At 38.1% G+C, this 17638-nt stretch overlaps 1 protein-coding gene across 2 annotated transcripts in view; it reads left to right on the plus strand.

The window, feature by feature from the left end:
* Kifap3 (kinesin associated protein 3) overlaps positions 1-17638 on the plus strand; it is a 122746-nt gene that overhangs the window by 46376 nt on the left and 58732 nt on the right. For both annotated transcript variants that reach the window (XM_032915456.1, XM_032915455.1), the window contains exons 11-13: positions 3501-3601; positions 11063-11171; positions 12549-12661. In XM_032915456.1, coding sequence (XP_032771347.1) covers positions 3501-3601; positions 11063-11171; positions 12549-12661 — 323 coding nt within the window. The remainder of the gene's footprint in view (positions 1-3500; positions 3602-11062; positions 11172-12548; positions 12662-17638) is intronic.

Consider the following 17638-nt stretch of genomic DNA (forward strand, 5'->3'; position numbering starts at 1 on the left):
TAGTCTCTATACTATGCTATTAATAAGCACTAAGAGCTCTGATGCTCTAATAGACCTGGGCATGATAGCTGAGGGCGCTGTATTCACAGAGTGTTCTCAGGGTGAGGTATCACCTCAGTGGCAGAGGTGTGCTTCTGTCTCTGTTCCTCTGCTTGAGTGTTCCGCCTTAACTAAGAGGACACAGGGCATGGAAGGGAAGGAGTTTGGCCAACAGCAAAGCTCACTGTGTGGGTTTTCACTGTGCTGTGGTGTTGAACTGGGTATGTAACAAGAACAGAAATTTGATTTTATATTCCAATATTCAGAATTCACATTTCTGTTGGAGTGATCTGTGAATGGAAAATCCCAAGTGTCTTACAAAATTAGTGGCTGAGTGATGTTTCTCCTAATCATTCAGAGATGAAAGAACTGAGGACATCTTAAAACTCAGAACTGATCAGCATGTGTTTTGCCTCTTGCTTGGCAGAAAACCGAGTATAAGAGCAACCCAGAAAACTGATTTTCTTCCTGCTTTAGCTGTTCCGGCTGAACTACAGCTGTAAATTTCTTTAAAAAGAAGGGGGCTGGGGGAGCAGTACTTCATATAAACTCTTGAATGTATTTTATAAGTGCAACAATCCCCACAAAATCAGTTGTTGGAGTTAATGACCAGTTTGTTAAGGTATTAACTGCCTTCAGCTGGGAATGACCAATTTTGGAGAGAATGGCTACACAAATGCTAAGATAATTCAGTAACACATTCAAATAATGACCCAGCTAGTTAACGGTGAATTCCTGTGGAAATGCTATCAAAGTGCTTATTCCTCTGCATTTAATAGCCAGTGAGTTCATCATGATTCATGTTTACTGCCGTAAATACCGAAGGAATCATAATGAATGGGCTGGGTTTTTCCAACCCTGCCCTATTGCTTGAACAGATTTGACTGATTCACATCAGTTACTAAGACATACTTCTCAAAATAGTCCATCTGTCCACTGCTCTGCTCAGAATGCACAGAGCCCTTACCAGTGCCAACATACCAATGGCTGGCAGCCTGTTTTTGCTTGGGATGCCATTAGGGAAAGTTGCTATAAATAACTCTTAAAGGAGTGCTCATTTGGAAGCCTGCTGTGCACAGAATATAGAGGGCTGTAGTGGGTTAGCTGGAATTTACGGCTCATGAATCCTGATGAGAAAATCATACCATCCAGCCCAGGATTCCTGTAGAAATGACTGGAAGAAGATGGCTGCCTTTAGAGTATAAGAATCCCCAAGATCCAGTTGTAGAAGGTGGTGTAGTATCTTAGTCCCTTAGTATCTTAGTAGAAGGGAGCTAAAATTGGACAAGTATAGGCTAACCAAATATAAAGGAATACCTGTTTTCTTATAAAAACAAAATTGAGAACATTTTTCCTTTCCATACATATACCATAAAACCTATGTAAACATGGTTTTTGTGACAGGTAAACATAATTAAATGTCAAAATATAAAATATGATTATTAAAATCTATGAATCGTAGATTGCTTTGATCTCAAATTGTTGACAAAACACCTACTTTTATTTTTAGAGTATCACATATTTTACACCATACATTGCTCCAAATAAAATTCTTGTCCTCAAATAGTAGATAAACACAGTTGGATCACTGGCCTCTATCTTAAGAGTACTTACTCCATCATCATCATCATCATCATCATCATCATCATCATCATCACCATCTTTACATTTAAGGTGATGGTCTGCATTTATACCACTTCTCTCTCAAGGTCTCCTTCAGCTTTTCTCATTTTCAAGTAAGAGACCTGAAATTTACCTTAAAATAAGTCAGACTGACCTGCTGTGCCGGCGTGCCTTTAACGCAGCACAGGGAGGCACAGGCACATGGATCTCTGTGAGCTGGAGGCCAGCTGCTCTACAGAGTGAGTTCCAGGTCATCCAGGACTACACAGAGAGCCTCCATCTCCAAATAACAGCCACGACAACAAAATACAAACTGTACTGTCTCCTGAAGTCAGACTTTAACTTGTTACATTATAAAGAAAAAAATAAATATTATTTCATATATAAATACTTTTCACACATATATTCCATTCTAAGTAATTGAATTATTAGTCCATAACTTTATTTACAGGAAAAATATTTACTCACCTTTTCATATGTGAAACATATAGTATGTATGATTCTGTTTTGTTTTATCCAGAGGAGAGATTTTCATGGCTAATATAAACAGTTTGCCCAGGCAGAGCTGGGAATTGGCCTGGGGTTTGTACACATGCTAAGCAAGTACTTGAGCCTGGGTTTGTACACATGCTAAGCAAGTACTTGAGCAGAGAGCTAAACTTCCAGTCCTGGTTCTCAGTTAGTTTGTTACACTGGGCCAGGCTCTTACTAAACTGCCAGGCTGGCCTTGAACTCATGGTATAGGCCAAGTACTGAGATCTTCCTGCCACACCCTGGAATAGCTAGGATTATACATGACCTTGTCAAAATTGCCAAAATCAACCAATTTTAAAAAGTGTGTTGCCGCAATTTAAAGTAATTTTGCTTGAAAAATGTACTTTATTTTATCATCTAATAATGTTTAAAGTTCTTGAGACCTGATAATAATATCATATGCAGCAAAATGTTTCTCACTATGACAGAATGTTTAAGACCGCTGTAAGTGGGAAGAGATTTTTGAGAGCAGACAGGCCTGTGTTTAAGTCTCTGCCCAACTTTTCCAAAGCTATATGACAAGTCCCTGCTCGCTCTTCAGATTCCTCATCTGAAGGATGGTAAGATCTACTTGAAGATGGTTCTGAAGGTGCAGTGCTGTGCTCGGTCTGATGTATGGCTCCTTTGCATGGTAGATGCTCAGTATGTGGGTCCTGCTAGTCACCATTGTTAATTCCCTTGTTGTCCATACTAATCCCAGATCAGACTGAAGCCCTTACACATGCTGGGCAAGTCCTCTGTACTGAGTGAAGTCTCTAGCCTAGAGCAGTATTACCTCACAACGCCAGGGACAGTCCCAAGACTACAGAGAATTTGGGGCTTTTAGTAGTTTCTGGTGACATTTTATTGTTTATGTTTCTGATGGAATTCTCTGTATTTCAGCAATTCAGTGATGTTCCAGGCCTCATTGCTTATTACGCAAATATACGTGTTTGCCATATTCTATATACTTAACAACTGCAAATCATCCTTACTAATTTATATTTTGATACAGTTCTAAGAGAGGGGAGGTTAATGATCCAATCTGCTTCGTTCTATGTTACTGAGGACACTAAATTTTTAGGAATTAAATTATTCTCCCAAAAATATTTCAAGTAGACATCTGCCTTGATGCTTAATAGTTAATAAGTGTGATTCAAAATTTAGGCTTAAAATAATGTTCTCAACATGTTTTCCTGATTAAGGCTGTATGAATATTTGATTTAGCAGTTTAAAAGTCTTTAGTATATGACGTCACAAACGAGCACAGAGTATATCACAGATGGCATCTGTCATTGTCTCTGATTTGTTCATTTTCTTCCCAGGCAATGAAAACTACAAACAAATAGCGATGTGTGTGCTTTACCACATAAGCATGGATGACCGCTTCAAGTCAATGTTTGCATATACTGACTGCATACCACAGGTAAGAGGCCGAGTGAGGATGGCATTGGAGAAAATGCTCTTCTCTAAACTAGACATCTCTGTTGCCTCTCTCCTCAAGGCTCAGGGATCACTGTGCAAGAGAGGACCAGATGTAAGAAGACTGTAGTAGTCATAAGCAGTGAGTGGGTAGAGGGATACAGAGTCCTCCAGACACAGCATGGCAACTGTACCTATGAACTCATAGTTATGAGCGTATGCACGCCCTGTGCAGTGTGAAGCCAGACCAAGCATCACTATGGCAAGGAAGTTAGAGACGAAGTCCTGCCCTGGCCAGGGAGCTCTCAGCAGTAGAGAGCTGCTAGGAGAGAGTTGGTTTTCTTTAATGGCGTTGCCCCTGGTGGTCCACACACTGAAGAATGCATTAGCACCGCAGTTTGACTGGTGAAAGCAAAGAGGGAGGGAAGGGAGTGTGGTCTGGCAAGAGTTGGAGGAAGTGGGTGAATGTGATCAAAGCATGTTGTGCAGAATCCTCAAAGTAGTTTAAAAAATAAAATACTACATCTCTTTTAAAAGATTTAAATTCTAATCTCTTTGATCTCCTATTCCTTAAGCTACTTCTTAATACTAATAATACAATTTTTATAAAAAAAAATTGGAAGTACAGGACTAGGGCTGGACATACAGCAAAGTGGCTAGATGTGCATGCCTGTCACAACAACAAATCCAGAGTGACCAGCCGTATCCCATAATAGTTAACACCTTGGTGCCCTCTTGCATTGTTTGAGGTTTTTTTTTTAAGTGTATGAGGTTTCCCCTGACTGTCTATGCACCACATGTATACAGAACTCAGGGGGGCCAAAAGAAGGTGTCTAATTCCTTGGAACAAGAGTTACAGACAGTTGTGAGCCATCAATGAGGTGCTGGGAATCAAATACAGGACCTCTGGGCGAGCAGCCTGTCTGCTTAACTGCCGAGCTATCACTTCACTCACCCTCCTTAGACATCATGAAAGTAACAGTGTATTAGGTTACATCACATAGAACATCTTCAAATATGGCTTGATTTACTGAATGGATCATATGTGTGCTCATGTAGTTGACTATTCTCCACAAACTGTCTCTAATCGTTGTGTACTGTTGTGCTTAACCACAGTTAAACTCTTAGGTTATATGCTTAGAGTTTTCAGGCTATCACATAAGCATTAACATGTAAGCACATGGTAGTAACATGAAATAGTCATGAATGCTTGTCCACATCCTTGCAATCTCGAGCGCTCATCCACTTCTGGGTTTGCTTCAGCTTCCTTCATAGCAGCAGGATACCTAGATCAAAGCGAAGAACCCAGGTCTTTGCATATTGACCCAGTTACCTTCTGAAAAGGATGTTTCTATTTCTAGCCACCGTTTCATCCTTAGCAATAACGGTTACCATTATTTCTATAAAATGTAGTGCTTCAAAATTTTGATGTATTTGAATTTCCAGAATAGTGTGAAGGTCAACATTTTTCATCTGTTTAGTATCTGTATTCTATTATAAAATTTTAATTCAACTTTTATAGTGGCTTATTAATACTATTGATAAATAAGGTTGATTTTGTACTGTTTTAACTGCCATGTATTTCCCTTGTTTGTCCCATGGGTTTTGATTTTGTTTGTAGTTAACAGTTTCAAGTACTGTGCATTCTCTGATAGCAAAATGCCTCATCCAGACTCTTTGTTTTTATGGTGCTGCTCGAAAGAATAACTTTCTATGATTCCGCTCTATGGTATGTTTCATATGTTAGGTCTGTAGGTCTTGAGGAAGTTTACCGATTCTTTAATCTATCTTATGAGACTACAGACTTATAAGGCTAGAGACTTGGTGACTATACTCTCAGGGACTTTGCGTTCGTGGACTCTCTTTATCCGTTAGTCTCCAGTAAATAAAACCCTAATAACATGAAACCACGATGCTTGGAACGCTGGTTGGTATTTTATTATATTATTTTTATGGAAGAGTTTTCTAAAATAGCAAAAGAAAATTTAAAGGATATGCACACATAAAGTAAACATGAGGCTGTGAAAACACTGAGAACAAGGTGGGATCACTCTTCTGCAAGTGATTCCTACCATAAATACCACAAGTGATTCCGTTCCTTAGAAAGGCCACTCGGGTTTCTTTTTCACTATCTCTAATCGATGACCTTCTGTTCTTTCTGGATTAATGAGTCAGGATTAAATTTGCTTTTCCAGAATTTAACGTTTTTCTAACATGCATTTAAAATTGACGCTATTTTAAAGAACTGTTTCTGAGCCTAGTGTTAGAGAGCAAACTCATTGAGTGTTTGTAGCAAATTGGTGTCCTTCAAAGAAGCCATACTACGTCTTATAAGTAGGGAATGTCTTCAAAGTAGTAACCTGTCTCCGCTGATAGCCTATGACAGTGTGATCAAGCTGTCCAGCACCTTTACAGTAACCACGTCCAAACGAGGCTGCAGGTGATTCACTGCAGAGGCTGAGTTCACTGACTGCAGGGTATTAGTAAGAAAGCAGCCCTAAAATGTATTCTCTCAAAGAATGACTTTTTAATCCAGATTTAGATGTTTAAAAACAATAACATTAAAAGAGAAATAAACAAGTCAGGAAGAAGTAGAAACTTATTACATTGATATTGAATTTGGAACTATCCTACTCTTATAGAATGTATGCTCTCAAATATAAAAATAAGAAACTGTAAATGATTAAAAAAGAAGAGCCTGTTTAGATTGATTTTTAGACATGGTTGTGATTGCAGCTTAAAATTTAGTATATACAAAGTCTCCATCCTTTTGAAAATTACACTTCCTCTGCGTTTACGTGACAGCGTGTTCTGATATCACACATGTAATGATGGGATTTTAAAAATATTAATCATATATATTTCATGAGCCAAATCTTCCAAAACCCATTTAGGTTTTGACAATTTATGGGTTTTATGGTATTTATTTTATTTGTTCTCTTAGTTCTTTTATCTTTCTGAAGTTTTAATTTTGGGGGGAATTGTGATGGCAAATTATATTGTAAATATCTTGAAAGTGTTTAGAATGAGGTAATATTTTAATAAAACCAAGTGATAGTCTAGAACATATTTATTCCTCATTACCATTTAGCGTGTATCCCTTATTTCACAATGTCCAATTTTGACCTACTTAGGGAAAAGCTAGCATGCTTTTGTTGCCACCCACTGTCCAAGTAAAAGGATAATGCAAAGCAAATATAAAATAAAACAAAATTAGAATTTCCTTCAGAAATTGAAAACGTACTCCTGTCAGGGCAGCATTTATGATTCCAGTGGGGCTGGAAGCTTTCTTGTGACCGCACACCCATTGACCTATGTATTAAAGAAAGCCCTACTATGGTGGCAGTGTCTGCAGGTCATGTGAGTTTAGTTTTTTCTGAATTATTGACATTAATTTTATTTAAAGATTAAAAATAAAGATCTTCAAGTATTACATCTGACTTTTTCAGAGACTAAGTAACTTTTAATGTAGAAATGCAGTGCTCAGCATTGTTTCATATTTAGTGGTCAGAGAGAATGTTTAGTGTGATTATGTTCTCAATTACGTAAGATCACACACACACACACACACACACACACGCACGCACACACACACACGCGCTGTCTATACCATAAATAAATAGAAGTATAACTTGTAGTAAGAGGTCTTTCTTATTCTGCTCACTCACAGTGCAGTGTAGTGTTTTAAGGATAACCCTGTAAGATTAGGTTCACTTTCTGAACATATTAACTGTCCAGAGCAGGCGATCCTGAATGCAGCATTCTCATAGTCCCACCCAATATTGCTTCGCTTTGCTTTCTTTGTACTTTATTGCCTGGAATTATTCAGTGTGTTCCCATTTTCTTCCCCTATTTGTCATTATTCCTCGCAATCTGAGTTCAGATCATCGGTTTTTTATGATCTTAATGGGCTCGGTGGGTGGATTGTTTCAGGTAAGCACATTTGGATAACCAGGAGTTAATGGTTGTAGTCTAATAATAGTTAAAAGTACACATTAACAGTTCATTGTTATTTAGACCTCTGAGCTGCATGTTTTGTTTAAATAGGTGCAAATTCCATCCAGATGCTTATAAAAGTATTTATTGGTAATAGAATGGCCAATCAAAGCACATGGTTAGGTAGTGATGTCATGGTGTTATTTAATATTTTGCCCTAGAACAGCATGCCAGAGTCCTCGGAGTGATCCACATGTTTTCCACCGCAGTTGTCCGGCTTGGCCCTACTTTGATCTACATGCTTCTTTTCAGCTGAATGCTGGCAAACGTCCTTTCTGACAGCCCTCTGTGCTCCTGCTGCCATTATCTGCTGAGTTCAGAAACCAGAGCATCACTTCAAACAGGAGAGCGAGGGAGTAGCCAGTCAGAAGAGATTCCTGTGGCATGCACAGCTCTGGCATAATCATTCAAAGATGTCTGGGTAGGGGGCGGGGTGGCAGAGGTGTACGAGAATGCAGAGAGCTGTGGGGGTTGGCCTCTGGTCACTGGTAACTAAGTGAAGGCAGGTGCCAGAGAGTCTAGACACGGTGATTTCAGTCCTGGGTCTTTGGTATCTGATACTCAATGTGGGACTTGTCTGATTGAACACTATTGCTTCTTCATTGCAGAGGCTGAAGACCTTTCAGTGCTTTCCTGTTAGATCAGTAAAAGATGAGAACAGACAGTTAGAACAGAACAAATCTAGTTTTAATATTTCCTGCTTGTCAGTAATTACCTTTGTGTTTGAAGTACCATGGGTAGCAATCAAATTAAAGACAACTGCACCATGGCTCTTGGAGTTTGAATTAAACTGGTTTTAAATTTGAGTGTTTTAAAATGGAGGTTCTTTTATTATGATGAAACAGTGATTTTCTATTAGAATATATTTCACTCATTCTTAAATCTTCTCTCAGTTTTAGGAATGAGGTAATAGAGTTTTCAAACCTATACATTCTTTTAAAAACCTGATTGTTTCTAAAAGAGATTTAACAAGGAAATTATTTTTTTAATCCATAGCTTCTAAACATGTCACATGTAACCTCATTTTTCAGAGGTAAATTTTAATACCTCAAAGGCTAATTTGAAGTAAATATTTGGTACAATATGTAGTATGCCTTCTTAAAGCATTGCTTCAGTGGGATATATTTTCATTATAAAAGGTTTCATGTTAGTAGAAGTTTTGAAAATAATAATAACACATTTTGAATTATAGTATGAAACATTGTTATATTAATCAATGGATAATCACCCACATATTTTGCTAATTTGTTTTTTAATTAGAAAACAGCAAATCTGTTAAGTATATAACAAGTAATTAAGATCATTTTATTTTTGGTGTAGAGTCTTTTTGTAGTATAACATAACTGAGTGTTAATGATTCAGAGATTCATTATTGACACATTTGTGATTTGTGACCTGTCCTCTGGGGAGGACAAGATACAAGTCAATGGTTAACTGTTACAGTTTCTGCACATAGATTACTGCCATGTTATTAGAATTGTGCATGATAAGAGGAATTGAAATAGTGTTCTTAATTCTGTTTTTGTACTATTTTTTGCTAACAATAAAAATTATTGATTTTGACCTTGTTAGAGATATCTGAAGCTAACACAGACAGTAATGAAAACTGTAGTTTGCAAAATGGGTTCTAAAATAAAAACTTAATTTGATATATACAAAACAATAATTAAATAAAAAGAAGCTGAATTTGAAAGAGTGGGGGAAAAATACATGAAAGATATCAGAGGGAAGAAAAGAAATAATGCTATTATAACCTCAAAAAATAAAAAAATTTTAAAAATGATAAATCTGATTAATGAAAGTGTAAGGTTCTAAAAGATATCCTAACATATAACATGAAAATGTTTAGGTTGTATGTCTGAGTATTTTATATGTTATAACTTTATTGTATATATCTTATATATTTTATCTTATCTGTATTGTTATAAGTAACTTTGACTTTCTAAAAATAATTTTTCTTAATATTCACTAATTTACCTTGTTGATTCCCCCATAATAGAAGAATGTTTTCTGAATCGTGCAAATTTGCTCACTTTTTCCATTTTATGGACAATGTCTCTGAGACATGACAAGTCTGAATTATGGCTACTGGCTTAGAGCTGGGGAGATAGCTCAGTCAGGAAAAATGTCTGCCATTCAATCACGACGTCCCAACTTTGTTTCCTGAACCCATATTTTAAAAAAGAAAAGGTGATCGCGATGGTGCATGAGTGGGGAGGCTGAGCTGCTCCTCGACCACCCACGTGGGACTCCAGGCTCCAGCCAGAGACTGTCTCTCAAACAGCAGGGTGTACAGCACCTGATCCTCAAGCTCGTCACCTCGCCGCCTCACGCACCCACACACCCACAGAAGCACATGCATATACACATAATCAATCAATCAATCTCCATCGGCATATATACCTTACCTTTTCTTTCTTGACTTCTCTTTGTTACTATTCAAGCTCTCTCTTTATTTGATTTTCTTTTCTCATTTTATATCTGCACAAGTTTCAGTATCTAGTCTGCAGTTTTAGAAATCATTCATAAATAACAGTTTCTAACATTATACCTCCAATAAAGACATAGGCTTAGGCCTCTACTAGAGTTTCCTACTGATTATCTGTACTTACTAGACTCTCACTGGCAGCTTAAACCCAACGTAGTAAACCAAACTATTTTCCCTTCTAACTTCCCATCTTTGGCAGCATCATCCCTGTCATTCTCAGTGCAGGGTCCCAGGAGTCATCTTCAGTTCAGTTATTAAGTCCTACCTTGATTCTCTCCCATAAATAGATCTACTCACTCCTTTTATTTCTCTCCCAATTGTACAACATAGCTAGCCCAGGCAGCTATTGTTTCTGTTGGCCTTTTCCTCTGTGTGCATGGTTTTCTACTTAATGTATTTTTGTATAATCTTTCTGTAATTTTAAATAAAATGTGACTCTAATCTCTGTACGTCACAAAAGATGGTTTGTCCTAATGTATACCTTTTTTTTTTCTGTCACCTTTCCTCCTCAGAGACTTATAGTAACTTCTGTGTATCCTTAGGATGAAGCCCAGCATCCTTAGGCATTACAGGCCCTATAGGATCTGGCTTTACTTTCTCAGCCTTTCCTTTCCAGCCATGCCTGGCTTCCTTCAGTTCTTTGGAACAACTGTATCATTTGCTGCTCTCTCACGTTTGCATGAGCTGTTTTCTTTACTTGGGCTGCTCAGCTTCCAGGAAATATTTTTAATATTTAAACATAGCGAGGTGTTGATATTTTCTGGCATTCTCCACTCTCTTTGGAAATTTGTATTTAATACGTGCCATTTAGCTGTTCACTACCCATTGCTCATTTTGCTTCTTTTACAGCTAAGGCCTTCGCGTCTGTTATAAAGTAGATTATCTTATTTCCAGAACATAATTTAAGAGAATTCCTAATGCATTCTGTTTCTGGGCTTTGTTTTGGTCTTTGAATAAAATAAGGCCTGTGTTTCTTACTAGTTAATGAAGATGCTCTTTGAATGTTCAGATGAACGAATTGACTTGGAGCTGATTTCTTTCTGCATTAATCTTGCTGCTAACAAGAGAAATGTTCAGCTCATCTGTGAAGGTCAGTGCTCGTCTGTGAAGGTCATGGGGAGCTGCTTTAGCAAACAGTAATTGGCATATAATAAGGAATAAATAATGAAAATAGGAGGGGATACGATGTAAGTATAAATTCTCTTAAATAGTTTCTTTAGTATGGTTATAATTCCTATGGGTGCCCTTTTCTGGTAGATATACCCCATGCTAATATTTGATACACAAATCACTTTGCATTTATTTGAAAGGTAACGAAATGCAAGAATACAAGGTTAGTGTTTCTATAGTATCCTGAAAAAATGACTTACCATTTTTTGTGCCTACTGGACAGTTTTACCTATCTGAGGAGCACAAGTTCATTATGAAAGATACAGATGAGCAAATAAAGAAACTTAAATTTTTATTCTGACCAATCAAAAATAGATATAATTGTTTTGTATAATGCTGCTATAAATTTTTGAATAAAAATATTCTTCTCTCTGTGCTTTATAAAATGGTCTTCTAAAACTAATATTTTTAATATCATTCCAAATGATAAGTGAGTTAGCGGGGTTGGGGATTTAGCTCAGTGGTAGAGCGCTTGCCTAGGAAGCGCAAGGCCCTGGGTTTGGTCCCCAGCTCCAAAAAAAGAACCAAAAAAAAAGTGAGTTAGCAAGATGGCTTGGTGCATAAAGGAGCTTGTGTCATAGCCTTGGGACCTAAGTTCAGTCCCCAGCATCTTATAAAGGAGAGATCCGACTATTCATAATTGTTCTCTGACCTCTGCATGCATGCCATGGCATACACAGACACACAAACATCATGTGCGTGCACACACACACACACACACACACACACACACACACACGCACAAATAATAGCAAATGTTTTAAAAATAGACTTATTTAAAAATAAAAGCATAATTGAGCTATGATTTTTGTCATGGCCTGTTCACTCTTGTTGCACTCCTTTTCAAGCATAAATGGTGCTAAAGACATTATCCTGTCTCTGACTCTTTATTTGTAGTTTTTTAGTCTTAAAATAAATTCCTAGAAGTCTTAATTTTTTCCAAAAGAATTTTTTTCCTTTGTGGAGCATAATCCAAACAAGAAAATATACAATGTTCTTACCTGTCTTGATGAAGCTTAGGTCATAAAGCTCATCTATGTTTGAAAAGACAAATTGTAGAAGTAGAAAAAGAAAGGGTGAAGGAAAAATAGTTGTTCTGGAAAATAAGATTGACAGGTGGGGCACAAGGGAAGCTCCTGAAATGAAGGGAATATTCTATGTGCCGTTTCTGTGGTGAGCGTTTCGGGTTACGCAGCACGTTTGGTGATTCAAGTTGTATACTTAGATTCTACAGTATGGATGCAGTGCAAACACGAGCTGTCTAACCCCAATGTAACTCCCCACTCTCCTGCTCTAGGAAATGGGCTGAAGATGCTCATGAAAAGAGCGCTGAAGCTCAAGGACCCTCTGCTGATGAAGATGATCAGGAACATCTCCCAGCACGATGGACCCACTAAGAATTTGTTCATTGTGAGTAGCTCCCGACCTTCTTTCCATGAAAATAGACCTGAGACCATAGCTTTAAGTTGCTACATTTGGGGAGACAGCTTACTGGGTTCTCCTCAGATGTTTCCCGGAGACCCAAGCAGCTCTTGTGAGAATCTTCACGAGCTGAGCTTCGCAGCACTGACAAATGAAGTTAAGAAAGGAGAAGAGTCCGAGCTGGGACCCCACAGAGAGAGCACGTGGTGTCTGTGTGTCTGCCAGGCTTACCTCACTCCACAGTACTCGCAAGAGGGAAGAGCCCTTCGAAGAGGCTGTTAGGAAGAGGAAGTGGGCAGAGAGCAAGGTCTGACGGTTGTGAATATGATCAGAACTTTATGTATGTGTATGATGTGTTATAACAAAGCCCATTAATTTGGACAGTTAATTAACAGTGTCTTAACATAATTAGATTACCCTCTGACAAGCTGAGTTCAATGCCAAGATTCATATGGTGTAAAGAACTGATCCTTCAGTTGGTCTCTGCCCTCCATGCATATGCAGACGTCTGCATGCATGTGCGCACACACATACACATTTCCATATTAATGTTTTGCATTAGTTTGGTGCATTTTCTCCTGCAAGTTGTGTTCAGCTTCCATCATACTGCTCCATAGCATGGGTGCACATGCACACAGACACACAGACACACACATATGTAGTAAACAAACAAAGTGGAAATACAGGACCAAAAGTTCCTAAAAGTTTCAGAAAGTAGTTAGAGCACCTGATTTTCTGTCCTCTGCTTTTGATGGACATGCAGAGCGAAAGCCCAGCATGGCGGGCACTGACGCATTACCAAGGATGTGGTTCCTGTTACCTATGCCACCCTTTGCTCCCCAGAGTTCTGAAGGGCAAAGCTAAAGAGCAGAAGGATAAAGAACCAGGCTCTGATGGACACTTGGAAAGTCATTTAACACCTTGAAGCTCACTGTCTCACCCGGAAATACTGAAAGCACTCTTTTCTCAGGGTCGTAATAATAATGAAGTGTTGAGAAACTCCTGATAACAAGTGAGTGCTGAAACACATTAGCTGTCATGATTATTCTACTTAAAATTCATTCCAGAGTCAAGGCTGTGCTCATGTGCCTTCATAGAACTCACATCATCAGTTTGTAAATACTTCAAAAAGATGAAACAAAGGCAGACAAAGGAGGGAATTCAGACAACCCTAGTGCTTAAATTCTCTGATCATGAACTAGCCCAAAGTAGTGAATTTGGACTCATTTTTTCAGAAAAATACAGTTTAAACTACAGTAAGAAGTTACTGTGTACTTGGCATGCTGCTGAAATTAATAGAATGATTTCTGATCATTTATCCTCATTGTAATGTGAAATTATGAGCTTCAGGATTTCTGACGTAATTTAAGACCCAATAGCCCAGATGTAAGAGACCAGATAGGCCTGTGCTCAGCTATGTCTTACTCAAACAAAATAGTATTCTATTGGTTTATATCAGTGAGCCTTTAATTTACTTGATACAGAAGGGAATCAGCTGAGCATGCTATATTAAAAGCTCCACAAATGATCATAATATACGGCCAGAAAATGCACCACTGCTCTGAGTAAATGTGAGGCTCAGCTTTATAAGTGTCAGAAAACAAGAACAGAAAAGCTAGTCCTCCAGAGATCATTAGTATCTATACTGCCTTCTGGATGCTCCAACCCAGTTTGCTGCCTTGAAATTGTCTCCTCTCTTGACTTGTGGAAAGGCCAAGCCACTTCCATTCCCAGTTTTGGACAGGTGCTCCAGCTATTGCTTAAGTGCTGCTTCCCAGAATGAAGTTCATTTTATTATGTTTGCTCATCTGAAAATGTGTCTAATGTATCTGTGTGTCAGGGAATACCCACGAGCTTCTTCAACAATGGGAACCTGAACAACAACATTCCCATATCCCAGGCTTAGGGTCAGGTCTTCTTCATCAACTGTGCCTGCTTACTCCAGAATTCTCTCTCCATTACCTACGGCAACTTGCCAGATAACGTGCCCTTGCACTCTGTGGTCATGGGTTATAAAATTGTAAGGATGTTGGGTCAGTGGGCGTGTCTGTTAGAACAAATTATTATAAATGTTTCCATCTTTTCAAAAGCCTTAATAGTTTATCCAGTTGCAAAAGTTGAAAACATGACCATCTTGACTTCTCCATCTTCTTCTGCTTGCCATAAAGTCGAAAGAGAGCCTCTAGATACAGTAGTGACTGATGGCAAGCACTCTGAAAACAGGTTTTATATTCTCCTGAACATTTCTGCCCAGTAACAATGTTATTCACATTTACCAGGTACTACATATTTGTTGAGTATATTAGTCATAGACTTGTTATTAAATAAATTCTCTCTGATTTGAAATCTAGTTTCTAGCACAGATATCCTAGAATTCAATGAAAATGAATGCACAGTATAATCAAAATTACTGGACACAATAGAAGCAGTGCTAAGAGGAAGGCTCATAGCACTAGTCCCTGCATAAAGAAATTGGAGAGACCTTATACTAGCCACTTAACAGCACACCTAAAAGCTCTAGAATGAAAAGGGGGGAAAAAACCCATGCAAGAAGACTAGGTAATAAGAAATCATCAAACTAAGGGCTAAAATATAAAATGGAAACAAAGAAAACAGTGCAAAGAATCAAGGAAGCGACAAGTTGGCTCTTTGAGAAAATCAACAGGATTAACAAACCCTTATCCAAACTAACCAAAAGAGACACTTACCAAAGTAAAATCACAAAGGAAAAGAGGAATGTGACAACAGACGACACCAAGGAACTCCAGAGAATCAGTAGGTAATACTTCAAAACCTGCATTCCACAAAATTGGATGCAAGAAAAGTGGAAATTTTATCAATAGATACCACCTATTCTATGAGGCCACAGGTACCCTGACACCAAAACCACACAAAGATTCAACAAGAAAATGATTACACACCACTTTTTGTCATGAACATTGATACAGAAATAATCAATAAAATACTCACAAGTGAGATCCCACATCAAAAAGACGAGCTGCCATGATTAAGTTGGCTTCATCCCGGAGATGCAGGGGTGGCTTAACATACAAAAATCTGTCAATGTAACCCACCATGTAAACAAACTGAAAAAATAAAAATTGCATGATCATCTCATTAGATGCAAAAAAGGCATTTGACAAAATCCAACATCTCTTCATGATAAAACGTCTTGGAGAGATCAGAAATACACAGGGTATCCCTAAATATAATAAAGGCAATTTACAGCCACCTGATAGCCAACATCAAATTAAATGAAGAGAAACTCAAAGCAATTTCACTAAAATCAGAACCAGACAAGGCTGTCTGTTTAGAAATATATATTCAGTATAGTGCTTCCAGTTCTAGCTAGAGCAATAAGACAATTAAAGGGAGATCAAGGGATACAAATATAAAGAAAGAAGGTGAACAATTGTTATTTGCAATGATAGTATACATAAGTGACCCCAGAAATTCTACCAGAGAATTCCTTCAGCTGATAATGACCTGCAGCAAAGTGGCTGGACACAAGATTTACTTTAAAAAAATTAAAAAAAATTAATAGCCCTCCTTTATACAAACTATGAATGGGCTGAGAAAAAAGTTAGGAAAACAACATCCTTTACAATAGCCATGAGTAATATAAAATATCTTGGGGTAACTCTATCCAAGGAAGAAGGAAATTGAAGAAGATATCAGAAGATAGGAAGATCTCCCATGTTCATGAATCAGTAGGATTAAGATAGTAAAAATAGCCATCCTCCCAATAGCAATCTACGGATTCAACACAATATCCATCAGAATTCCAACACAGTTCTTCACAGACCTTGAAAGAACAATATTGAACTTCATATGGAAAAACAAACCCCAGAATAGCTAAAACAACCCTGTACAATAAAAGGTATCACCATCCCTGATCTAAAGCTGTACTACAGAGCTGTAGTAATAAAAAAACACATGGCATTGGCATAAAAACAGACGCATTGCTCAATGAAGTCAAATTGAAGACCCAAATGTAAATCCTCAAATCTATGCACACCTGATTTTTAGTAAAGAGGCCAGAAATACACAATTAAACAAAGCATCTTCAACAAATGGTGCTGGTCTAACTGGATGTCAGCATGTAGAATACAAATAGATCCACATCCATTACTCTGTACAAAACTCAAATCCTAGTGTATCAAAAAACTAGACATCAACAAACTGAATAATCCAATTAAAAACTGGGGTATGATGCCTAAAAATGATTGATTAGCGTAATCTCTAATGGCCGAGACACACTTACAGAAATGTTCAGCATCCTTGGCCACCCAGGAAATGCAAATCAAAATGCAAATGAGAGTCCATCTTATATCTGTCAGAGGGCGAAGATCAAACCCAAGCAACAGCTCACGCTGGCGAGGATGTGATGCGAGGGGAGCACTCCTCTACTGCTAGTGGGAGCGCAGAGTCAATATGGCGGGTTATCAGAAAATTGGAAATGGATCTAACTCAAGGCAGAGCTATTCCACTCCTCGCCATATACTCCCTCCTATCACAAGGACACTTGCTCACCTATGCTTATGGCAGCCTTATTCCTAATAGCCAGGAATGTGAAACAACTGACATGTCCCTCAACTGAAGAATGGATTAAAAACCGTGGCGCATTTATATAATGGAGTAGTACTCAGCTATTAAAAACAAGTTCATCATGAAATATGCAGGCAAATGGATGGAACTAGAAACTATCATCCTAGTGCGGTAATCCAGACCCAAGCAGACAAACATTGTATGTACTCACTTACAATTGGATATTAGCTGTAAAGTAAAAGACAATCATGCAACGATGCACCGACCAAAGGGGCTTAAAGACTGAAAGAGGGACACAAGGATTCCTGGGGAGGGGAAATAGGATAGATTTTGTAAGTGGACTGGGACAGGTGGAGTTGGGAACAGGAGGGATCAGATTCATGGGGAGGGAGGAAGAAAAGACTAGAATTGGAGGCC

Source organism: Rattus rattus, chromosome 10 (assembly GCF_011064425.1).
Source record: "Rattus rattus isolate New Zealand chromosome 10, Rrattus_CSIRO_v1, whole genome shotgun sequence".
Lineage (NCBI taxonomy): Eukaryota > Metazoa > Chordata > Mammalia > Rodentia > Muridae > Rattus > Rattus rattus.